At 35.5% G+C, this 25,974-nt stretch overlaps 1 protein-coding gene and 1 long non-coding RNA gene across 3 annotated transcripts in view; one reads left to right on the top strand and one right to left on the bottom strand.

Moving 5' to 3' along the window:
• The window catches only part of LOC123598969 (lymphocyte antigen 75), a 135,432-nt gene that overhangs the window by 62,310 nt on the left and 47,148 nt on the right, over positions 1-25,974 (top strand). For both annotated transcript variants that reach the window (XM_045479962.1, XM_045479961.1), the window contains exons 22-30: positions 2,123-2,228; positions 2,656-2,816; positions 9,579-9,708; positions 10,964-11,190; positions 15,335-15,500; positions 17,164-17,331; positions 18,664-18,780; positions 22,994-23,188; positions 25,475-25,701. In XM_045479962.1, the coding sequence (XP_045335918.1) occupies positions 2,123-2,228; positions 2,656-2,816; positions 9,579-9,708; positions 10,964-11,190; positions 15,335-15,500; positions 17,164-17,331; positions 18,664-18,780; positions 22,994-23,188; positions 25,475-25,701 (1,497 nt within the window). The remainder of the gene's footprint in view (positions 1-2,122; positions 2,229-2,655; positions 2,817-9,578; positions 9,709-10,963; positions 11,191-15,334; positions 15,501-17,163; positions 17,332-18,663; positions 18,781-22,993; positions 23,189-25,474; positions 25,702-25,974) is intronic.
• On the bottom strand, positions 188-7,469 carry LOC123598970. The gene is made up of 2 exons (XR_006712906.1): positions 6,298-7,469; positions 188-702 (listed from the first exon to the last, which is right to left on the bottom strand). It is a non-coding gene; the product is annotated as an uncharacterized LOC123598970 (long non-coding RNA).

Genomic DNA, 25,974 nt, shown 5'->3' with positions numbered 1-25,974 from the left:
CCTGTGGCAGAACGGCAGCCCATCAGATAACTTCACTAAGATAGCCTCTGCATATTTCAGTAACTTACCTGATCCCTCTGCATTTCAGAAACCAAGTTGACTCTCAAGTTAGGCATGCCTACAGGCCTTTCCAAGTACTGTGTTCCTATTCTGTTGCTACTAAACTTAAATTGCTGATATTGATCTGTCAATGGATTGTAATACTTTAAATAGACTCTCTCTATAGCATGAAGGAAACTGACAGTTTCTGGCTGATAAATTTTCCCCCTGAAAGAAAACATCCAAGCAGTATCTGTCAATTAAATTAGACCAGCATTCCCCAAACTACTTTTTGGGAACTACACATATGCTAACAAAATGCTCATCATTGATCTTGCTTCCAAAGGGGGCATTCTAGATCTGCCTCTTTTGAGATTCATAACCTGTATTGGTATATGTATCTCTTTGGAAATGCTAAGTAGAGAGATTGCTATAGTATGTTAAAACATCTATCTGTTCTGTTACATAAGAAGTTTGGTGATAAGCAGGCTGGGGTTGGTGTGAGAGCCCCATGACATCTTCAAAAATGGCTCCTTTTGTCTTTTTGCTCTGCCATCCTTAGCGTAATAAAACGTCCAAGCTCAAGTTCAAAGTGTTCTCTCTCGGGTCTTTTCTAGAAGCCACCGATGATGATGATTTATATAGCTCATTGGCCACTGCAGTCTGTAAGGAAGATGAAAGAAAGCATTTTGTAGAATGTTTCAAGGAACACAATTTAGAGCATACTACTCCGTACTAATGTGATCATAATATCAAAAAGAAAAAGGAAGATATGTGTCTGACAACTGAAAGCTCTGTACTAAAGCTAAGATATTAATTTTAAAAGTAGTACAATCTTTTTTCCCCAAGGTACTGGGACTAAATTAATTTACATAGTTGGTATAATTTTGAATTAAAATATCCTGCCAAAAGAAACAGGGATGATTTGTTTTATTTATTTATTTATTTATTTTTTTTTTTTTTTTTCAACGTTTATTTATTTTTGGGACAGAGAGAGACAGAGCATGAACGGGGGAGGGGCAGAGAGAGGGAGACACAGAATCGGAAACAGGCTCCAGGCTCTGAGCCATCAGCCCAGAGCCGGACGCGGGGCTCGAACTCCCGGACCGCGAGATCGTGACCTGGCTGAAGTCGGACGCTTAACCGACTGCGCCACCCAGGCGCCCCGGATGATTTGTTTTAAAATATCTGTTTTTATATAAGGAGGTGATGATTTGGAATGCAGCCTTTGAAGTCAGATGGAACACAATCTAAATGCGGACCATACCACTGTCTGGCTATTTCACTCATTGGAGAAGTTACTTAACTGCCCTGTGCCTCAGTTTCCCCCCATTTGTTGTGAGAATTAAATGAGATAATATTATGCAAACTATTTAGCACATGGGAAGCACTCAATAAATGGGAGGTTTTGGGGCGCCTGGGGGGCTCAGTTGGTCAAGCGGCTGACTTTGGCTCCGGTCATGATCTCGCGGTCCATGAGTTTGAGCCCCATGTAGGGCTCTGTGCTGACAGCTCAGAGCCTGGAGCCTGTTTCAGATTCTGTGTCTCCCTCTCTCTGACCCTCCCCTGTTTATGCTCTGTCTCTCCCTGTCTCAAAAATAAATAAAACGTTAAATAAATAAATAAATAAATAAATAAATGGGAGGTTTAAAAAAAACTAGTTTGACTAATAGACCACTCTAGTTGCTTATATTGAGAGCAGAGATCTGCATTCATATAGTACTACTTTGTAATTTCCATCTCTCAGAGACCAAAAATTAGCAGCCCTTTAAAAGATGAGGTGTTTATGGGTCACCTCAGTGGCTCAATCAGTTAAGCCTCTGACCTTTGATTTTGGCTCATGTCATCATCCCAGAGTCATGGGATTGAGCACCGCGTCAGGCTCTGCACTGAGCGTGGAGCCTGCTTAACACTCTCTCCTCTCCCTCTGTCCCTCTCCCTGGTTTGTGCTCTCTCTCTCTCTCATTCTCTCTCTCTTTAAAAAAAAATAAAGAAAAGATGAAGTGTTTACCTACTATGTGAGCTTTCCTGTGTCTGGAATCTTATTCTTCATAAGAATATTCTTCATGTTTTTTGTTTGCAGTGTTTTCTAAAAATCAAACCCAAGTCTCTCACATTTTCTCAAGCAAGTGATACTTGTCATACCTATGGTGGCACCCTTCCTTCAGTGTTGAGCCAGAGAGAACAAGGTAGCAGAATTGTTCTGAAAACATGTTTTATTCTGATCTGGGGAGCCAAGATAGTTTGGGGAGGCCGTGGGGAATTAGCATATTAAAAAATCTTATTAGGGGCACCTGGGTGGCTCAGTCAGTTAAGCACTTGACTCTTGGTTTTAGCTCAGGTTGTGAACTCGCAGTTTGTGAATTCAAGCCCCACATCGGGTTCCTCAATGACATTGCAGAGCCTGCTTGGGATTCTCTCTCTCTCCCTCTCCCTCTCTGCCCCTCCCCTGCTCATTCTGTCTCTCTTTCTCTCTCAAAATAAATAAATAAACTTATTTTACAGAATAGGTAAAAGACTATCTTTGTAGATAAGCAAGAGATATTCATTAACATTTTTAATATATCTTTAATTTGAATAAGTCAAATGCTTTAAAAAAAAATCTCTTTCTGACAGATTTTATTACATCCTTGCTTCCGGATATGGAGGCTACATTATGGATTGGTTTGCGCTGGACTGCCTATGAAAGGATAAACAAGTGGACAGATAACAGGGAGCTGACATACAGTAACTTTCACCCATTGCTGTCTGGTTGGAGGCTGAAAATACCAACAAATGTAAGTTTTTTTGAACCAGAAATCTATATAGGTTTGTGACATACCCAAGTATTCCATAAATTACTAGATTAAGATAATAACAAGGGTCTATTGGGACACCTGAGCGGCTCAGGTGGTTAAGTGTCCAACTTCAGCTCAGGTCATGTATGATCTCACGGTTCATGAGTTCAAGCCCTGCATTGGGCTCCATGCTGACAATGGGGATCCTGCTTTGGATTCTCTCTCTCTCTCTCTCTCTCTCTCTCTCTCTCTCTCTCTTTCTCTCTCTTTCTCTGTCCCTTCCCCATGTGCGTGCACTCACTCTCTCTGTCTCTCTCTCAATATAAATAAATAAGCATATAAAAAAAGAATAAAGGTCCATTTTATGAGTCCACTTACATGAAATGTGCAGAGCAGGCACATCTTTAAAGATAAAATGTAGATTAGTGTTTGCCAGAGGCTAAGGAGGAAGGAAAGATTGGGGGTGATGCCCAAAGGGCATGGCATTTCTTCTTGGAGTGGTAAAAATGTTCTAAAAATTGGTTGGGGGTGATGGTTACATAATTGAATATACTAAGAACTATAGAATGTGTCTTTAAATGGGTAAATTATATCACCTATGAGTAATACATCAGTAAAACTGTCACAGGAAGAACAGGAGCTCCCCAGCATTCAGGCAGATGCCCCTGTTTCTCACAGTAGCTTCAGACTCCATGACACTTATTTGACAACCACAATAAGCCATCAAGGAGTGAGATGCAAATAGAAGCAAATATAAATGTTGTATTAACATTTTGGGATTTGGGGGCTGTCTCCTGGGGCCAAAAGTACAAAATTGGTGATTAGTGATCATTCTTCCCAAACAGCTACACACAAAGAAGCTATAGAAGGGAAAAAAGCATTGTGTTAACAATAGTTACCTTATGCCATGATTCTGCTGCCCCCTGCTTCTGTCTTCCCTATTTGCTGGATATAAACCACCCTTTGCACAATGGCAAAGATTAAGAAATTAACTTTAACGTCAAATTCCAAAGGTATGCCTAGACAACAGTCAGTTGATGTTCCTAATGCAGTATAACTTTGCTCAAGGTAGATGTTGGTGGCAAAGGGAACTCTTGAGTCATATGTAATTATGTACAAAGTAAATATTAAAGTAATGCTTGGTTATCATAGAAAATCTGAAAGTTGTAGAAGAGTAAATGCAATAAAGAAAACTGTCAACCTGATTCTACTTATACTTAGGCCAGTAGCTTTCAAGGTTTCAACCATAACCCCATAGTAAGAAATACATTTAAATTACCATTTAGTACATGAATATAAATATAATATTGAATTGAAACAGATTGTTCAAGAAACAGTACTTACCCTTACAGCATATACCCACTGATATTTTCTTTCTATTTTATTTTATCCTAGTCTAGTCTAGTCTAGTCTAGTCTAAGCTATTCTCCTTCTCCTATCCAATCCTATTTCATTATCACATATATGAGTCAAGATCTACTGAATTGATGTCACAACCTACTAAATAAGTCACAGACTATATTTGAACCCACATCTAGGAAATCACAATAAGTATTTCAGCATTTTTCCTTCTAAGGCTTTTTCATATATTATCTTTCTGACATAGATAAAATCACAGTTTGTTTACCACTGTATACATACTATTGTATTCTACTTTTCTTATTTAGTATTATATAACAGTTTCTTATACCATTAAAAAATATACTTGGTAAGCATTTTAATAGTTGCACAACACTTCATGATAGATATGTGAGAATATTTAGGCTGTTTCCATTTTTGCACAATCATAAATAGTGCTATAGTGAACGTTTATGTGCATAATCTTTGGTTATATTTCAAATTACCTCCTTAAGATAGATTTTGGAAGTCATATAGCCAGATCAAAAGATGTAAGTAGTTATAAAGCTCTGATCACCAAATGCTTTCCAGAAAGGTTTATGAGTTTATATTCTTATTAGCAATATATTATGATTGCCATTTTATCCATAGCAGCATATTAACAATTTCTAACATTTGTTGAGCATCTAATATGTGTCAGGTACTTTGCTAATGCATCATATACATTATTTCATTTAATCTGCATGACAGATGTGAAAAAGACTATTACCCCACCTCTATCTTAGAAATGTAAAAACAGAAGGAACCCTGTAACTTACCCCCAATTGTGCAGCCATGCACATTTAAATGTGTCAGAGTCACATTTAAATCTACGTCCAAGATTCCACAGAACCAGTGTTCTTAGGTTCTTTACTACGTTGCTTGTAAGGGACATTGTCTTTTTTTTTTTTTTAATATTAAATTTATTGTCAAGTTGGTTTCCATACAACATCCAGTGTTCATCCCAACAGGTGCAAGGGGCATTGTCTTTTAAAAATTCTTGCTAATTTGGTAATTTAAATATGTCATATTTTTGTTTATATTTCTCTGATATCTAATAAATTGTATATAATAAGTTCTATAAGTTCAGTAGTAATTTGAATTTCATCAAGTATAAATGTTATGTTTTGCCAATATTTCTCAAAGCCTTCATATATTTCTTTTTTCTTTCTTGCCTTCATGTGTTTCTTATGATATTATAACTGTAAATATTAAACATGCTAACTCTGTATTTCCTGTGTTTACTAAAAATATTCCAGTACATTTTTAAACTCTGAATATCAAAAATATTCTAGAAATAAGTTTTGATTTTTTGCATGTGTGTATATTCAAATCTGTTTATTTCCTTTTTTTCCTCCATTTCTATTAGATTACAAAGCTCATCATGTAAATGTTAGTGAAATATATGCTTATATTTTCTTTGCCTTTTTTTTCCTGACAGCATGGTACAGCCATGGTATGTTGTGTATGTTGTCAGTGAATACTTAAGGCGTTTCCCTAGTCCTGTCTAACATCGTTTATTAAATATACTTCCATTTGTTAAAGACAATATAGGATGCCTCCTTTATTATATATTAAATGTGTGTGTATGTGATATGCTCTTACATAGCTATAACACTGATCTAAATACTATAATTTTGCCATATTTAAAAAAAATAATAAGAATAGTTATCCTTTATGTATACCTTTAAACAATAGTTTTAGCTATTCTTGTCCATTCTTCCAAACTATATTATTTAGTAAATTTCCAACTAAACTAGTTAAATTAAAATAGTTCTGATGAGAATTTGACAACATTTTAGGGAGAATTAACATCTTTTTATTAACCTTTCAATTTAAAAATATGGTGTACTATATCTCTCCATTTACTCAAGTCTTCCTTCAGAACCCTCAGTGATGTTTTTGTAATTCTGTCTCATTGCCTCTGAGAATGGCAGGTTTTTTCTTGATTTTCTCACTGACGGGCAGAAAGCTATTATTTGGGTATATTTATATATGTATTTCACAGGCATCCATCTTCCTAAAAGCCTCTTATTACTTCTCAGAGTTTTTCGCTACATTTTTTGGGGGGTTTCCTAATCAGATAATCATAGTCTTCAAATACCTGTCCATGCTTCACCACATATGGCTGGACTTCCAGAACTGTAGTATTACCAGAAGTAATAACCACCAACCTAGACTTGCTCTGTATTTTCTGGACTGTCTGAAGTCTCTCATTGTTATATATGATGCCTACTCTTTGTTTAAGTTTTATCGTTCTAGAACTAGCTTATTTAGAACTTCTATTCAAGAATAAGTACGGAATTTTCTGAAGCTTATTTCCAGCATCTGCTAAAATTGTGGTATAGCTATAGTAAGCCATTTTCATCTTCTTATCATAAAATCTAGTTGCTCAGAATGGATTATTATTTTACTATTATACTGAATTGGATTTATTAGAATTTTATTTGAGAATGTTTTCATCTCTGTTCACAGAGTTAATTTTTTATGCTATGTGGTCGGATTTTTTTTTCTGATTACGTCAGCTTCGTAAGATGAACTGGGTAGCTTTTTGCCTTTATGTTTTGAAATTATGACTCAGCCTGGAGAATTTTCTTTCCCTGAAAGTTTGAAGGAGTTACCTAAAAAATCATGTGATGTTACTTTTCAGAGATCATTCTTTAATAATAAAAGGATTTGGTGTAGTGGTTGAGTGCTTAAACTCCAGAGTCACATTGTCTGCGTTTGAATTCCATCCAGCCATTTAGTGTGCCTTTGTAAGTTCACTTAATTTTTCTTGAGCCTCAACTGTTCATCTGTAAATTCTGACACTGTTACACCTACAATACAATGTGAGGATTACATAGACAATTCATTTAAAGCTTTTAGCTCTCTGATGCATAGTGTTTAAAATGAACTATTAATATTAATTTTCAGTTTCCTCCAAAGTTACTGGTACATTTTGGATTTTCTGTTTCTCCTTATAAAAATTATGCTAATTTGTAGTTTTCAAGAAAGTTGCCTACTTCATTTAGATTTTTTTTTAAGTTTTTAAAATGTATTTAAGTATTCCCTACATCCCACATGGGGCTCAAACTCATAACCCCAAGATCAAGAGTCTCATCCTCTTCCAACTGACACAGCCAGGTGCCCCTCATTTAGATTTTCTAATGTATTAGAATAAAATTGTGTATACTATTATCTTTTTAAATCTCCATATCTTAATTTGATTGTGTTTTTACTTTTTCTTATTCAGATTTTTTACAAAAGTGGTGTGTTAATGGCTTCCTCTTCCCTCTTCTCCCCTCTCTACTCCTATTGCTTAAGATACATTTACAAATATTACTACATTTTCTATCCTGTTTTTCTTGGAGTTATATTTTTATTCATTTTCTAATCTCCTGTATTCAATTCTTAGTTCATCTTTCCTTTAAAAACCAGAATACATTTAATAATATATATTTGCAGAATTCCACTATTGGGTATTCACCCAAATACCAAAACACTAATTCAAAAAGATATATGCACCCCTATATCTATTGCTGCATTATTTACAATAGCCAAGATATGGAGGCAACCTAAGTATCCATTGATAGATGAATGGATAAGGAAAATGTGGTGTACACACACACACACACACACACACACACACACACACACAGAAATACTACACAACCATAAGAATGGATGAGATCTTGCCATTTGTGACAACATGAATGGACATAGAGGGTATTATGCTAAGGGAAGTAAGTCAGACTGAGAAAGACAAAACCATTTCACTCCTATGTGGAAAACACTCATGTGAAAAAAACAAAACAAATGAATAAGCAAATAAAAAGGATAGTCAGACCTATAAACACAGAGAACAAACTGAATGTTTGTTCAGAGAACAAACTGATAGTTGTCAGAGGAAGCGGAGTGGGAGGGTGGGCAAACGGGGTGAAGGGAAGAAGAAGATATAGGCTTCCAGTTATGGGAATAAGTTACAGGAATAAAAGGCACAGTATAGGGATTATAGTCAATGATATTATAAGTGGATTATATAGTGACAGATGGTAGCTACACTTGTGGGGAGCATAGGATAACATATAGGGAAGCTAAATCACTATGTGGTATGCCTGAAACTAATGTACCTTTGTGTGTCAACTACTCTCAAATAAAACACTTAATAATAATACACATTTGCCTCTGTAAAAAAAGTTTTACACATATCCCTGGTGATATTATTCTTTCCTATAATTATTTTATTTCAGTTTTAGTTCCGTGTTTATTGTGTAACATGTGTGTATGTGTTTTTATAAAATTTGTAACTCCTGGGATAAGCCTACTTTTCTTATTTTTCTAAGTGTGTGATATGTTTCAAGCATACAAAAAATATAGGAACAATATACTTTGAAAAAATTTTCACACCTAGTATTATTGATTTGTGATCAGAGAATGAAATCTAAATAGATGTTTATGGATGTTTTTATAGTGACAGATACAGGATCAAAGCTTTAAGGTGAGTACTCTGTTGTATACAGTTTGTCAACATAAAAAATTTAAAAACATCTAATAAATTAAATTAATCATCATTACTTTTTTTGCTTTGAAATATCAAGAATGATAGCAGAGTGTTAAATATTACTATAATTGAGTTTTAATCTTGTACCAGTTTTTCTTGATCTGTTTAAAATTTTTTTTAATGTTTATTTATTTTTGAGAGAGACAGAGACAGAATGCGAGTGGGGTAGGGTCAGAAGGAGAGGGAGACAAAGAATCCGAAGCAGGCTCCAGCCTCCGAGCTGTCAGCACAGAGCCTGACGTGGGGCTCGAACCTACAAAACTCTTCATAGAAAGAGTTTGGAAGTTTTCCTTCCATTTCTAGTTTTTGAACAGTTTCAAGAGAATAGGTGTTAACCCTTCCTTAAATGTTTGGTAGAATTCCCCTGGAAAGCCATCTGGCTCTGGACTACTGTTTTTTGGCAGATTTTTGATTACTAATTCGATTTCCTTACTGGTTGTGGGTCTGTTCAAATTTTCTATATCTTCCTGTTTCAGTTTTGGTAGTGTATATGTTTCTAGGAATTTGTCCATTTCTTCCAGATTACCCATTTTATTGGCTTATAATTGCTCAAAATATTCTCTTACTATTGTTTTTATTTCTGTTGTGTTGGTCGTGATCTCTCTTTCATTCTTGATTTTACTTATTTGGGTCCTTTCCTTTTTTGTTTTATAATTTCTAAAGTTAATTGCCCTTTTCCCGTTCTTTGGAACTTTTGGAGGATTTTCTTGTGATTTCACAGTCAGCTCCTTAATGAAATTTTTATAGGACGAAAAATCCAATTTGGAATATAAAGTTCTCTTGCTGGGATCTTCAGACAGGTAGTTTCATGATTATTTGTAAATATTTGCCTTTTCCTTTAGATTTTTGAGGAAGAGTCCCAATACCACTGTGCTCTAATGCTCAACCTCGAAAAGTCGCCTTATACTGGGACATGGAATTTTACTTCCTGTAGTGAGCACCACACTCTGTCTCTCTGTCAGAGATATTCAGGTATGAATTATCATCTAGATAACTATGGTACTTTATGCTGTTAGATATATATACTACTCTTTCATGAAAATCTTATAAATGAATTAATATTAATTTGTAAACATATAGCTTCCCTAAATTTTCAACATGGCTAAACTCATATTGGTTCAGTGAGTCAGATTATCTCAAATGGAATGTGATTTTTTTTCAAGTGTCATTGCTTTACCTAATTAAATATCAAAATTAAGTATTGGTGCTGACAGCTCTGAGCCTGGAACCTGCTTTGGATTCTGTGTCTCCCTCGCTCTCTGCCCCTCCCCTGCTTGTGCTCTGTCTCTGTCTCTCAAAAATAAATAAATGTTAAAAAATGTTTTTTTTTTTAAGAGGTCCATATTTTCAAAAAGATGTTTTTCAAAAGTATCACATTGTTTTCATTGATCACAGTGTTCTTTTTTTTTTTTTTCACAATGTTCTTAATAAATGATTTAAAAAAAAACAAAAAAAAACCTTTGGGGACGACTGGGTGGCTCAGCCACTTAAATGTTCAACTCTTGATTTGTTCTCTGGTCATGATCCCAGGGCCATGGGATTGATCCCTGTGTTGGGCTCTGTGCTGAGCATGGAGCCTGCTTAAGATTCTTATTCTCTCTCCCTCTGCCCCTCCCTCTCTCTCTCTCAAAAATAAAAATAAATAAATAAACAAAAAAATAAATAAAATTTCTAAAAAGTCTTATCATGTAGTGAGAACCTCAAGTAGATAATCCACGTACTTCTAAGGAACTTTTTGTTTAATTAACCTATGGTCATTTGTCTCATACTGTTTAGTAACTGCTTTATTCAGGGAAGTACTGTAAAGTAATAATTCAGTATATCCTCTTGTGGGTTGTTTTGTACATTTTTTTCATGGGAGCTCTCCCAGATTAAAACTTTGTAAGGGAATACCTAACACCTCCTCTTGTTAAAGGAGTTCAAACAAAGGAGGTATTTGATACCAATCTGAAATGGTAATCTGATTGTAGCCTACTTTACTTATACCTTTTTTCCTTCCTAAATCAGATTAACAAAAACAATTTTGTTCCAATTTTAGAAAAAAAAAAAGATGCGGCTCAAACATATTTGCCTAAGGTATACACCAAGACGTACCTAGTTCTCCCAACGAAAATCTAAAATAAATGAATAGATAAGTAATATCTAAAGTACTTATGGAGAAATGAAGAAATGTCCCATGCCTTGCAGAGTGGGTGGTTTTTGTGTTTTTTTTTTCTTTTACACACAGAAATTGAAAGCAGACAGACCTTGCAGAATACTTCAGACACTATAAAGTATCTAAATAATTTGTACAAAATAATCCCGAAGAGTCTGACTTGGTTTGATGCTCTGAAGGAGTGTCAGAAAGATAACATGCACCTGGTGAGCATCACAGACCCTTACCAGCAGGCGTTCCTAACTGTGCAGACGGTCCTTCATAACTCTTCTTTATGGATTGGACTCTCCAGTCGAGACGTAAGTTTTCAGTCCCAACTGCCAGGATTGACTGACGAAACGTGAACTTTTTGTTGCACACAGCATTTCTTATACCAGACCAAAAGAACCCAGAGGTTGTAAAATCTTACTCCAGTGAGTAAATTTCATGAAGTGTATAATTTTTAGTGGTAGTCATCTTTCCACTGTTGAAAGATCTGGTGCTTTATTGTTTAGATTAAGAAGAAGTTCTAGTGGACATATGTAGATGAGCACTTCTTTTTATTCTAGTAAAAGACTGAGCTAGAAGCAGGAACTGCCATCTCTCCCCAGCCAATGAAAAGAAGAGAGGAAGAGAAGAATTAAATCAGATGAGGTCCAGTGTGTAGAAGTACTGTGGCTTCTGATGAAGAGTCTTTTTATCCTTTTCAGAATCAGCAGAGTACAATTAAGCCTCTCTAAAAGTGGATTAGAGTAGTGTTTCACCACGGTTCAAGGCCTGATCCTGGATAGATGTCTTAAGTACTTCTAGTTTATTTCACAGCCAGCAAAGAATACTAGTCTCCTGCTAATTCCCAGTGCTAAGCTACAAACATGTTACATAAACAGGAACATATATGCTTCTGAAGCATTTAGCTATAATTAATAAGTATTTTTCTAAATAAAGGTATAGTAAAAAAAAATAATAATAAATAAAGCTGTAGTATTTCTGTCAGCATTGTAGGTCATTTTTGTCTCTGTTCTAGGCTCTCTGTGTATGCCCACTGAGATGTATTGAAGGGTAAAATATAGGGCTGGTATGTGAGGCTGCATATATTATGCTCTGCATAGGGAGTGCCGTTTACAAAGATTGTGATGTGAACTCTGCCCCCTGCATCTGCACAGTGCATGACTGGTGAAGCCCTTGTTAGATAAATGTCCCCTAAACCAGTATTCTTCACTCTCAGAGAGAAGGCAATTGGCAGAGTAGGACAGAAGAGTACCTTACATTGTGAAGTAAACCTAAGTTATATATACCTTGGGGAAATCCTCAATATACCAATGTGGTATATACCAAGATGGTTTTAGGGCTGCATGGAAAAAAATGTGATTGAAAGTGATTTAGTCCTAGCACACACCCAGAGTTGAACTGGAGAATGGGTGAAAAAAACTTAAAATAGACTCAGAAGTAAACATTACCTTTGACAAATTTTGGATTCATTACCACCAGCATGTACTAGAAGCTCAGTTAAAACTAGTATTTAGAAATTGCTTGAAGAATGTTTTCTCTGAGACTCTCAGAGCCAGAACGTCAGCTTGAACTAGTTTTTACTATACTATACTATAGTAAAAGGATTACTTACTATATCAATTCTTTCATAACATTGCTTTTATTTATTTCCTCTTCAGTGTTTGGGTTTATGTGAAACCCATCATTGTGTCTCTTGTGAGGGTAGTAATAAGTTATTACATTTCCTAGTTTCAATCACCTTTAACCTTTTGAAACAAAAGCAATAACATCCCTGTGGAAAATCTGTAAATTTATAGTAAATATTTTTAAAAGATAATTAAGATCACCTATAATCCCAGTAACTAGTGATAAATATGATTTAGTAATCTGGCATATATCCCTCAAGTTTTTTCTATGTACACATGTATTTTTTTTTAATGTTTATTTATTTTTGAGACAGAGGGAGACAGAGTGCGAGTGGGGGAGGGACAGGGAGAGAGGGGGACACAGAATCTGAAACAGGCTCCAGGCTCCGAGCTGTCAGCACAGAGCCCGATGCGGGACTCAAACCCACAAACTGTGAGATCATGACCTGAGCCGAAGTCTGACACTTAACCAACTGACTCACCTAGGTGCCCACACATGTATATTTTTAAGATAATTAGAATCATACCATTTTGTAACTTTTTATTCACCACTGAAGGATTTTGGCCTTATTTCGTATCCTATTTTCAATCTGTACCTATGTTTCTCTTTTTTCTTTCACTCTTTAACATATTCTATGTAGCTGTTTACTATGTATTTGCATAAGCTGCCTTAAATCTTTGGAGCATGGACAGGATACATTTTACACTGAAAGCAATGGAAGGGTATTGAAAGATTTTAAACCTGGTAGTGACAATATCAGATTTTTACTTAAGAAGAATTATACTGGCAGAGGGTGGGTAAGGAAGCGAGCAGTCAGGAGATTTCTTACAGAAATTCATGCAGGAAATGATGTTGGCCTGAACTAAGGCTCACGGCAGTTCTGGTTTATATAAAGTTCAGACTGTGGCAGTGGCAGTGGGTCACTCAAGTACACAGAAGTGGAAATACATAGAAAGAGGAAGTCAAGAAGGCTTGGGAGCTGGATGAATTACCCACATGAACATTAATGTCTGTAAGTCGATGGTTGGACCAAGAGGACAGAGCAAGACATGGGGTATCTCCCCAGTGAATATCAGGGGGGAATGAGGAGGCAAGTCCTCAGTGAATGTCAGAGAGAGCAAAGAATCTGGAAGCTTGCATAAACCTCAAAGGAAATGACTGAAGGAGATAAAAAATAACCTGCTATCCCATTCTCATAGCCCTGCGGTATCTGAGAATGGAAAAATAAACAGCCTTCCCTTGTGGGTGTTGAAAGGAACTTATTCCCTTGGGAAAGGCAGGTTTTGATTAAGATCAATTAAGGTCAAGAATTTAGTAAAGAGACGCTTATAGTCGTAATAAAGAGAGATCACATTCAGCAGAGAGATAGAAGGTGCGGTGATTTATCTACGAGGAATAGAAGTTCCAAAGACCTGGGGCGCCTGGGTGGCGCAGTCGGTTAAGCGTCCGACTTCAGTCAGGTCACGATCTCGCGGTCCGTGAGTTCAAGCCCCGCGTCGGGCTCTGGGCTGGTGGCTCAGAGCCTGGAGCCTGTTTCCGATTCTGTGTCTCCCTCTCTCTCTGCCCCTCCCCCGTTCATGCTCTGTCTCTCTCTGTCCCAAGAATAAATAAACGTTGAAAAAAAAAAAACAAAAAAAACAAGAAGTTCCAAAGACCTGCTGTGAGTGCAACAAAGGTGAAGAAATCCAGGGTAATAACCAAGTGCAAGCAACATCCCATGGCCAAAGGGCACATTTGAGGTCAGAGGCTTAGGCCACAAGGTTACAATTGGAACTCTGGTGGAGAACAGTTTTCAGAATGAAACAGTTGGTGGTATTGAAGCCTGAACATGTTTGTTATTTATGGTTCACTAAGGATACTGTGTGTGGCCTTTGCCCAGTATTCCAGATAAACCAGGGATGCAGAATTGTCTTGGGCCTCAGGACAGCTTAGTTCATTGGGTCAATGTATAAGGGCTGGTGCTCTGACAGCACCATGGGGAAGCCCAAACAGGTCTGTACCCTGGACTTTTGTACCTATTCTGTAAAGCCTCTCTCAAGATAGGTGGGTGGTCAGGCCCTTGTCAGGATGTAAAGATAGATGTTCATAGACTTTTAGTGCACAATACAGTTTAGTGAATGAGGAAGCTTTTCTACAAAGACAAGTGTAAAAATAGCAGTGTGAGAGCCATAAGGCCTGAGTCAGGGTTAGAGGGAGAGAGCCAACATTTATGTAGCTCTTCTTGTGCACCAGCTGGCCATTGAGTTACATGTTTTATACGTTACCCCACGAATTCCAGCCCTGAGAGGTTAAGTGTCATATCCGTTTAATAGATGAGGGGATGGAAACTTGGCAAGGTAAACTCAAAATCAAAAACTAATATGGGACTGAGCCAGAATTCAAAACTAGATATGCGTAGCCCCAGAGCCCATGTTCTTTACACTACCACATAATTGTTTTTCTGACTTGCAACAACCAACAGTTCCAACTATGTGTGAGGCAGCCTAGCATAATGACTCAGGCCATGGACTCTAGCACCTGATGGCCTGGATTGGAATCCCAGCACTGCAGTATACATTCTATGTGACTTTGGGCACACTACATGCCTTCAGTTTCTTCATCTGTGAAAGAAATATAAAAGTTCCTATCTCATATGGTTGTTAGGAAGATTAAATAAATTAATCTTTGCAAAGCACTTAGAACAGTGCCTGGCACGTGGTAAGTGCTGTGTAACTATGTGCTAAATATAAGATAAAATTAAAAGTTATTAGATTGAGCATGAGGGTTAAAATAATACAAAGGAGATAACATGAAGTATTGCCACTTGAACTGTATTTCGGCTGCTTACAGGATGAACTCAACTATGGTTGGTCAGATGGGAAACATCTTCAATTTAGCCGCTGGATTGAAAATAATAATCAACTTGAAGACTGTGTAATGTTAGACACTGATGGTTTCTGGAAGACATCTGACTGTGAGCATCAGCAACCAGGTGCTATTTGCTACTATCCAGGAAGTATGCTAATTTTAAATATTTTAATTTATGGGGGGTGGTTTTGTAAAATCTGGTTTTGAAATTATAATCATGTTCTTTTTCTACAACAAAATTTGTTGTGAAAATTCAAGTAGAATTATTATATATCAAATACCTTGTCATTGATTTGTTATTTTAGACATGTTGTATCTTTATTTTTGTCAGCTGACAATGGTACCTGACCTTTGAGTTTTAATTCCCATTGGTCTCATTTTGTATGTATTTATGTTCTATAGAAAACTCATATTTGTGAGAATTATTTTTTTGTAATTCTTATGATCAACAACTAATCTTTCTTTTTAAGAGTCACTGTTAAGATTCATTTGTTTGCCAGTAACAGTAACCAGCTCAAGCCAGCCTAAGCCAAAAGGGACACTTAGGTCCTCAAAAATGAGGATATCGCTGAGCCTCATGAAGAATGGGAATCAAAAACTGAATGGAATCTGGAACCCAGAGATACTGTCTCCCACCTATCCTTTCTGTTTCTCTCTGTAGACCTGCACTCTTCTTTTTGTATACTTTATGCTTCTCTCTGTGCATGGTAAAACATGGCAGCTCTGTAGCTTTCAATGATAGCCATAACTGGAGATGGATTGACTACCCCTAAATTATACTTTCCAAATTCTTAGAATCTGATGTACCTCGCTTGAGTAAGGTACGCAATCTCTAGCTCAGTCAGAGTAAAGTAGTTTTACAACTGCCAGAGGCCCACATGTGTGTGTTTGCAGTAGAAAGAAAAGACTACTTCCCAAAGGGAGTTGTTGCAACCTGGGAGACATACTGGATGTCTACTGCATATTAAATCTGTTTGTTGACTTTGAGTAGAGTATATCTATATTTGCATCTCCTGGAGTATATGTCTTTTTCATAATAAAAGCCATAATCATATTTTCAACTATGTCTGTTTGCTTTCATTAAAGCAACAACTTAGAACATCACATATTTCATTAAAATGTACCTTTAATATAAATAAAAATTAAAATTTATCTTTAAAATTAGAGTAAAGGGGCACCTGGGTGGCTCAGTTGGTTAAGTGTCCAACTTCAACTTAGGTCATGATCTCACAGTTTGTGAGTTCAAGCCCTGCATTGGGCTCTCTGCTGACGGCACAGAGCCTGCTTGGGATTCTCTCTCTCTCTCTCTCTCTCTCTCTCTGTCTCTCTCTCTCTGTCTCTCTCTCTCTCTGCCCCTCCATTGCTTGTGCTCTTTCCCTCTCTCAAAAATAAATAAACAGTAAAAAAATTAAAATTAGAGAAATACCAGTAACCAGAAACTTAAAGATGAGTTCCCAAAGTTATAGTTAGGTGCCTATTATTAATATCCTTGTGTAGTCTCTGAGGTTGCCCCTTGTATTTGAGGTTTGGTGATACAAGAATACAGAAACAACATTTAACCTAATAGGACCTATTGTTTTATATTCTCCCACTCACTCCACAGCAGGGGAAAGAAATTATGTTAAATAAACTCCTTCCTACAGAAACCCAGTTAAGAGGTCACATTATATTTGAGTATAAACAGAACAAGCATCATTAAGCTATTATTTATTGGCTTCCTGAATATTCCCTACACATCAAGCCTAATTACTCTGAACAGGATTTAACATTTACATCTAAGATTAGAATTCTTACCATTGTCATTTTTTCAGATGAGACTGAAAAAGAGATCAAACCGGTTGACAGTGTTCAGTGTCCCTCTCCCGTTCTGTCAACTCCGTGGATACCATTTCAGAACTCTTGCTACAATTTCATGGTAGGAAAGACTAAATATCATGCAGTAACACCAGATGAAGTTCATTCTAAATGCCAGAATCTGAGTAAGTATCTTAAGTGTTCTAGATAAGTGATTATTAAAATTATTGACTATTTTTTATTTAACAGATCCAAAATCACATGTTCTGAGTATTTGAGATGAAAAAGAGAATGACTTTGTTCTTGAGCAACTTATGAGTAATCATTACATTTGTTCATTAAAAAAACAAGTCTCACCTGAGTGTGTTATAAATATTTTTAATTAGCACTAGCGACTAGATTTCAAAAATACTCATCTCCTAATTTCTACATTATCAACAAAAAATTAAAATTTGTGTTTAGTTAAAATGGAGAATATAGGAGCTACTCCTTTACCTGTCCATTAGAGAACCAGTCTGTCTTTACATGTGTGAACAAAATGAGTTCTACTTTAAAAGACACAGAAATGACACTAGCAAGCAGAGAACTGGATGTTCAGCCAAGCGAGGCTACAGGCGAAGTGAAAATAGGCAAATTTGCATAGTTGAAAGCTCAGGTGAGTAAATGAAGGCAAAGAAGAGCTCTGCATAAAAGAAATGCATATTTCACACTTGTAGCTCTCAGGACTCTCCAGATATTGTCGGTGAGATCCACTGAGGCTTTATGACTCCTCAGCAGTGGACCTGGGAACTGTGGGAAGTTCTTATGGAAAATATCAAACCATTATTCCCAAAAATGTAGAAACTAGTCTTGAGAGATAGTCTACAAAAAAGAATCCTTTGAAAAAGAGCAAGGTTGAGAAACACTACATGCCATTGTTTCCTGTTAGACATGATCAAATATATATTAGCATATACTTTAAGAAGTACAGGCACAAATGAAGTAGTTTAACTTTAATTAATGTTTGTGACATTTTTATCCATCTAGTCTTTTTCTGAGAAATTCCTGCTAATTTCCTGAGGGACACCCTTTGGGAAATATTAAACTTTTATAATCCAAATATCAGAGTGATCTCTAAAGAAAAAGATCTAGCATATAGACCATCCAAGAGGTTATATTTATTATAGTTTTTGACAGTGTATCTTTACCAGTGTAAATTTGTACCAATTTGAAACAAGATTTAAATGGAGGAAAAGTGAAGCAAATCAATGTTTTAAATTCTCTACTCAGCTATAATTTTATACTAGGCTATAAGACATCAAAATGTTTGACATCAGAATGTCAAAATTTAACATCAAAATGTTTGAAAACTTATTAATCTATTCATTTTCATACAATGAGATAGTTTTAATTTACACATCTGTCTTATTTTTCAATATTGTTTTAGAGTTTATCAAACTAGGAAATAAAATTTTCTAAATCTATCAAAGTGTTCTAGATAAGTAATTATTAAAATTATTGACTATTTTTTTTAACAGATCCAAAATCACATGTTCTGAGTATTCGAGATGAAAAAGAGAATAACTTTGTTCTTGAGCAACTTCTGCACTTGAATAATATGGCTTTATGGGTCACATTAGGTATAACTTATGAAAGTAAGTTATAAATCTACTGGTTTTCTTTATATTCATACTTCATTATAAATTAATTATCAATGGAGCGCCTGGGTGGCTCAGTCGGTTAAGCGTCCAACTTTGGCTCAGGTCATGATCTCGTGGTTTGTGGGTTCGAGCCCCGCATCGGGCTCTGTGCTGACAGCTCAGAGCTTGGAGCCTGCTTCAGATTCTGTGTCTCATCCTCTCTCTGCCCCTCCCATGCTCATGCTCTGTCACTCTCTGTCTCTCAATAATAAATAAATGTTAAAAAAATGTTTAAATAAATTAATAAATTCTTATCAAGCTACAAAGGTATAGTTCTTCAACATATGTGTTTATCAATATACAAAATTATAATTATGCACTTAGAAGAACTTACATAAATACCAGACAGTTTTTGTATCTCTAATCTGCTATTAAAATGCCTTTACCACCAAGCTTAGAGTCAAATGGTAGAAAATAATTTCCTTTCTCCACTATTCCTTCTAGCAATTTAAGACTAACTAAAAATGACCACACTGTCACAGAAACCTTCGATATTGACTTTATATCTCTCCTAAGAATATGGGATGAGTGAGAATGGAATTATACTTCTATTAATGTTGCACCTTTCAGTTTACAGCATTGGTTTAGAGTATACGTTAGAAAAATGAGACACAGTCTGACAGTGGGATAGAATATTTGAAATTGGGACTGAATACCACAAGTCCAAGGTATAATTGCTATGAAATTTTTTAAAGCAGTTTTGCTTTAAAAAAGCAGTTTTGAACTGTGCCAATTTTGAAAAATACTTACTTACAGATGTCCTGAAAGTCATAGAAGTTTGGAATTAGGAAAAATGTCACTCTGGGACATAATATATCAAAAGCATACATTTACCCAATAAGGGGGTGGGGCTTACTAGGAGACAAGGGACAGCGATAGCCATAGGCAGAAGCTAAATTACTCAAATATGACCTTTTTTTTTAAATTTTTTTTAACGTTTATTTTTGAGACAGAGAGAGACAGAGCATGAACGGGGGAGGGTCAGAGAGAGAGAGACACAGAATCTGAAACAGGCTCCAGGCTCTGAGCTGTCAGCACAGAGCCTGACGCGGGGCTCGAACTCACGGATTGTGAGATCATGACCCGAGCCAAAGTCGGCTGCTTAACCGACTGAGCCACCCAGGCGCCCCTCAAATATAACCATTTTAAAAATAGTCTTCGCCTTGCTATCTAACCTCTTTCTTAGAGTTGCTAAAGTTTTTCTTAAATATTTATGGCTTGCAGATGAGTTAACAAAAATCAAGCTATCAAGCAATAGGTAAGACTTAGCTTGCCAGTTGAAGATGAATTCATCATAGTAGGACTTACGTGCCCAAATCTTTTCTCCAATGACACTTGAATACCCTTAAAATTAAGGAAGAGGGGAAAAAATGGAGAGAAACTAGGTGGAAAGTTCCCAGCTGTACATGAAAATGACTGAGGAAACTGATGCCATAGGAACCAGTGGAGACCACACCCAGGATACAGAGAGTTCAATTTTACCTTTTGATATACCTTATTAGTTATATTATCAGAAACAACTGAAAATGTATTCTTTATTCCAAAAAGCATTTTCAGATCTATAAACTTCTTTTTAATCATCTTAACTTCTTTTATAAATTGTATGAGTAACAGGATTTCTGACTAAAATATGTAGAAATATAAGTGACATATAGAAAGATGTTTCAAGCAAACAGCAAATTTAGTTTAAATTTAATTCTTACTGGCTTGATTCACACCCATAGATTTGTTAAATTACTTTAATCTTAAATAATATTTAATTATATATACCACCTATACAAAGGATTTTGTTTTTTAAAAAGTTTGGACTTTTCGAAAATAGGGCCATGAATAGAAATTACTAAAAGAAGCCACTTGTCAACTAAAAGATACTTCAAGCCAAGTGAAAATGTGGCCCTTTTGTATAACAACTTTAGAAATATGTCACTGCCCATCATATTGTCCAGAAAATTGTAACTTTAACATTTGGGGAGAAGGAAAGGGTGACTGGGAGACAGGAGGTGATAGAAAGCAGCAAGCAAGAACCAATCATATGTACAGTATTTCTAGTGTATCTTTGCTGCAGGCAGATATTTAGGTATCTCTCCTCAGAAGATGGTAATCAGGAAAGCTACAAACAACCAGGACAACAACGGGTATGCGTACCTTATAATTACTTCACTCTTTATGCCAATTTATGATTTTAATAGGCCTAGCAACTTGTTTTTCCAAAAGCTTTAATAAGATATATTCCCATATCATACAATTCAGCCATTTAAGATGTACAATTTAATGGCTTTTAAGACAGTCACAGAGTTGTGCAGGTATCACTACGGCAAAAAGAAACATCGTACCCATTAGAACTCCTTCCTCATTCCTTACCCCTCTCCCAATTCCCAGCAACTACTGATCTATTTTCAGTCTTTAGAGATTGCCTATTCTACACATTTCATATAAATGAGATCATACAATATGTGATTCTTTTTGTGACTAGCTTGTTCTACTTAGCACTTATGCATGCAGTACTATAGTGTGTATCAGTATATCAGTCCTTTTTATGGCTGAATAATATTCTATTGTACGGATATACCATATTTATCCATTCATCAATTGATGGGCATCTAGGTTCTTTTCACTTTTTTGGTTATGAATAATGTTGCTATAAGCATTCATGTACAAGTTTCTCTGTAGATGTATATTTTCATTTATCTTGGGTATGTACCTAGAAGAGGAATTTCTGGGTCTTTTTTTAACCCTTTGAAGAACTGACAGACTGTTCTTCTAAGCTGCTATACCATTTTCCATACCTTCCCATTTTTTCCATACGTATGCCAACACTTCTTTTTATCTCTCTTTTTTATTGTAGCCACCCTAGTAGTTATGAAGTGGCATCTAATTGAGGTTTTTATTTCATTTCCCTGGTAACTAATAATATTAAACATAATTTCATGTGTTTATTGGCTATTTGTATATCATCTTTGGAGAATACATTATTCAGATCATTTATCCATTGTTTATTTTTATTTGTTTTAATACTGTATTTTCTTAAGTTTATTTATTTATTTAGAGAGAGAGAAAGAGAGTGTGAGCAGGGGAGGGACAGAGTGGGGGGAGAGAGAAAGAGAGAGAGAGAATCCAAATCAGGCTCCATACTGTCAGCACAGAGCTAGACTTTGGGCTCAATCTCCCGAATCTTCAGAGATCATGACCTGAGCCGAAATCAAGAGACAGATACTTAACCAACTGAGCCACTCAGGCGCCCCAGAACCTTTATCCATTTTTTAATTATTTGTCTTTTTTACTGTTGATCAATAAACATTCTTTATATATTCTGGATATAAGTTCCTTGTCAAATAAATGATTTGTAAATATTTTCTCCCATCACTTTATTTCTTTGAAGTAATCTCTACTCTCAATGTGGGGCTTGAACTCACAATCCCAAGATCAAGAGTTGTAAGTTCTACCAACTGAGTCAGCCAGGTGCCTACTACTACATGTACTACTACTACATCACTTTCTAGATAGTATAATCTGTAGCACAAAACTTTTTAATTTTAATGAAATCAAATTTATCTATTTTTTATCACTTGTGCACATCTAGAAGACTTTGCCTACCCTATGGTCATAAAGACACATGCCAATGTTTTATTCTAAGAGTTTTATAGTTTTAGCTCTTACCTTTAGGTCTATGATCTATTTTGAGTTCATTTTGTATATGATAAAAGGAAAAGGTCAAATATATATTAGATTGACATAAATGTGCACAATTGTGTATGGCTTAGGTCCGGAGAAGAGATTTCTGTCACTAGTTTTATAATATATTAATTTTTTAAATGAAATAATTATACTAATTTTCATTGCAATTAAACATATATACAGTAAAAATGAATATTTGGTTAAAAATAGTAAGCATAAAGTTATTGTAGGATGGTGAAATTATGAGTAAATTTTAATTTTTATGTTTCTAATTTGTAATTTCCAAATTAAAAATAAACATAATTTACTGTTATAGTCAGAAAATATTTAAATATTTATCTCTTTATGTATAAAGAGATATACATAATTATATAACTTTTTAGAAAGCAGGTAAAGAAGAAAGAAAATTAGTTGAGTTTGAAATATTAACCTCATAACTCTAACTCAAATCTTGATTTAATCTTTAATTGTAGAAAAAATGTTTCTTCTCTAGATAATTCTCTTCTGTGGTCTGATAAGACCATGCTGTCATACACAAATTGGAGAGGAGGAAGACCAGATATAAAAAATGGCAATTTTTTTGCTGGCTTGAGTACTGATGGCTTCTGGGATATTCAAACCTTCAATGCTATTGAAGAAATATTTTACTATAACCAGAACAGCATTCTTGCTTGTAAAATTGAAATGGGTAAGTCTGCTAATGTAGAATTTTCACTCCATAAGGCTAATTAGCTCCGCAAGTGGGAATCATGCAACTATATTTTTTGAGTGCCTCCTCTATTTTCAGTCCTGTGAGAGGTACTGTGGAAGTTACACAGGAAGGAAGAGATACAGTTTTCTGGTGTCATGGTCTTGATCTCAAGGAGTAAAATGTAGTTGGGGAGACAGCATGAAATTCTTTATCATTGTTTCATGTAGGTTACTTTTAGGTGATTTGGTACTGGCTTAAATTTGTTGGAAAGTCAAAAGGGATCAATGAAAACAAATAATGACAACAAAATGCTTTGAGAAGAAAGTAAAACTTGGTTGGGTCTTGAAGAATGGAGAGGATTTTTATAAATAAGAAAGTGTTTGGGTAGAGTTTTGACATTCTAGGCTGAAAATAAATTTCTCTTAAATTTGCCTAATTCCTTAAATAAATCTATTTTAAAATGCATATCAGTTTAAAATTTTTCACAGCTTAAAAACTGTTTTAAGTTTTAAGACCTCTGCTAACATCCAGGCTGACCTTCTCCCTTCATAGTACCACAGAATAACTTTCTGGAACACCATTTCCATCAACAATCTCCAGGGATTCCCTACTACCAAATACTTTGGGTCCATGTAAGCTTTTAAGACTTTCTAGAAACACTGTCTATCCTAAAATTCTAGGCTTTCTTCCAACCTTGATTTTTTTCCCCCCATTCTTGGCTCAATAAGGCTCTTTTTCTGTGAGGCTGATGTCTTAATTGTCCCATGTACAGTGTATGCTTATCCTCATTTTCACCTTTACTTACGGTTTTTTGTTGACAAGAAGTCTTCCACCTTTGTTTTACTTCTTTAACAAACTTTATATTTTAGAATGATTTTATGCTTATAAAAAAAAGTTACAGAGACAGTACAGAGTGTTCCCATATATATCATAACCAGTATCCCCTATTGTTGACATCTTGTGTTAGTATAGTACAATTGTCACAACTAAGAAACCCAATATGATGGATTACTTATTCACTAAAGTCTATACGTTATTTAGATTTTTAACATTTTTACTTAATATCCCTTTTCTAGTCAGGATTCTATACAGGATACCATGCTAATATAGTCATCTTGTCTCCTTAGGTTTCTCTTGGCTGTAAAAACTTCTTAGACTTTTCTTGCTTTTAATGACCTTGACAGTTTTGAGGAGCACTTTTTTGGTCATGTATTTTTTTGGTCACGTTTTTTGTGGAATGTGTCTCCCTTCAGGTTGGCTGATGTTTTTCTCATGATTAAACTGGAGTTGTGGGCTTGAGGTTTAGGAAAAACCACAGAATTAAAGTGTCATTTTCATCACATCATATGAAGGGTATATGCTGTCAACACGACTTCCCACTGTTGGTTTTAACCTTGATCACCTGGCTCTAGGTGTTTGTCAGCTTTCTCCACTGCAAAGTTATTCTTTTCCCCATTTCCATGCTGTACTCTTTTTAAGGAAGTCAGTATATTTAGTACATATTTGCAGGCTGAAGAGTTATTCTCCACCTTCCTGAGAAGGGTGTACGTATGTAAATTATTTGGAATTCTACCGCGCAAGAGATTTTTCTGTTCTCTCCCATTTTAAAATTTATTCGGTTATTTATATCAGTATCAGTTCATGGTATATATTTTATACTTTGGGTTATAATACGATATACTACATTATTTAATATTTTATTAAAATTGTTCTAGTTTGGGCCATTGGGAGCTCTTTCACTTGGTTCCTGTGCCTCTTTCAAGTACCCTTATCACTGTGCTTTTGTTATTGTTGTTACTATTGTCATTTTGTTACTGTTATATTATTCTTCATTTGCTTTTAGCTTTCTGATTACTTTATTTCTTTTTGGTCCTAATTCACCTCACCTAAACTCTGGAAACCTAATTTGATAAGGAGGCTTTCTGACTCTCAACTCAGATGAGTCTCTCCTTCTCTACTCAGTCACACATATTAGAGTAGATAATTGTTTTGCCTGAATTTCAGGTATTGTTGTTTAATGTCTGCAATTAATATGTAAGTTCCTTAAATGAAAAACAATGTTTATATCTTTTTTTTAATCAACCAGGCAACTATACTATTTAAGAACCTATTATATGTGTTGTGGCAATACGAAAAATAAAGTATGCATTTTACCTCCCTTGTTAATAAGAAAAATCCAGTTTTATTTAACTTTAGAAATGGTTGCATGTCCAGTCTTACCCAAAATATATATTTTAAATTATTTAAATTTAATCACTAATACTCTTAATTTAAATATTATAGTTGACTACAAGGAAGAATATAATGCTACTCTGCCACTGTTTATTCCATATGAAGATGGTACTTATAATGTTATCCAAAAAAAGGTAACATGGTATGAAGCATTGAACATGTGTTCTCAAAGTGGAGGTTATTTGGCAAGTGTTCATGACCAAAATGGCCAGCTCTTTCTGGAAGATATCGTAAAACGTGATGGATTTCCACTATGGGTTGGGCTCTCAAGTCACGATGTAAGTCTTGTCTTGTTTTCCAGAAATTTTCCAAATGTGTTAGAAGGTTGGAAATTTGAGCATAAGATATTAATTCAGAGTGTAACATCAGAGTAAGTCCTGGGACTCAATTTGCATAGCATAGTGCTTTCTTATCTTTTTACAACAGAAACTAAATAGAAAATTGTATTTGTAGAATGTAGTAGGGCAAATGGCCTGGACTGCAGCCACCCTAGACACTGCCAGGCCATCCCAAGGGCCCAGTAGATTAATATCTCAACAATACCTCTCTGT

Source organism: Leopardus geoffroyi, chromosome C1 (genome assembly GCF_018350155.1).
Source record: "Leopardus geoffroyi isolate Oge1 chromosome C1, O.geoffroyi_Oge1_pat1.0, whole genome shotgun sequence".
NCBI lineage: Eukaryota > Metazoa > Chordata > Mammalia > Carnivora > Felidae > Leopardus > Leopardus geoffroyi.
The sequence above is the reverse complement of the archived record's forward strand: the minus strand, read 5'-3'. Positions and strand labels throughout refer to the sequence as shown.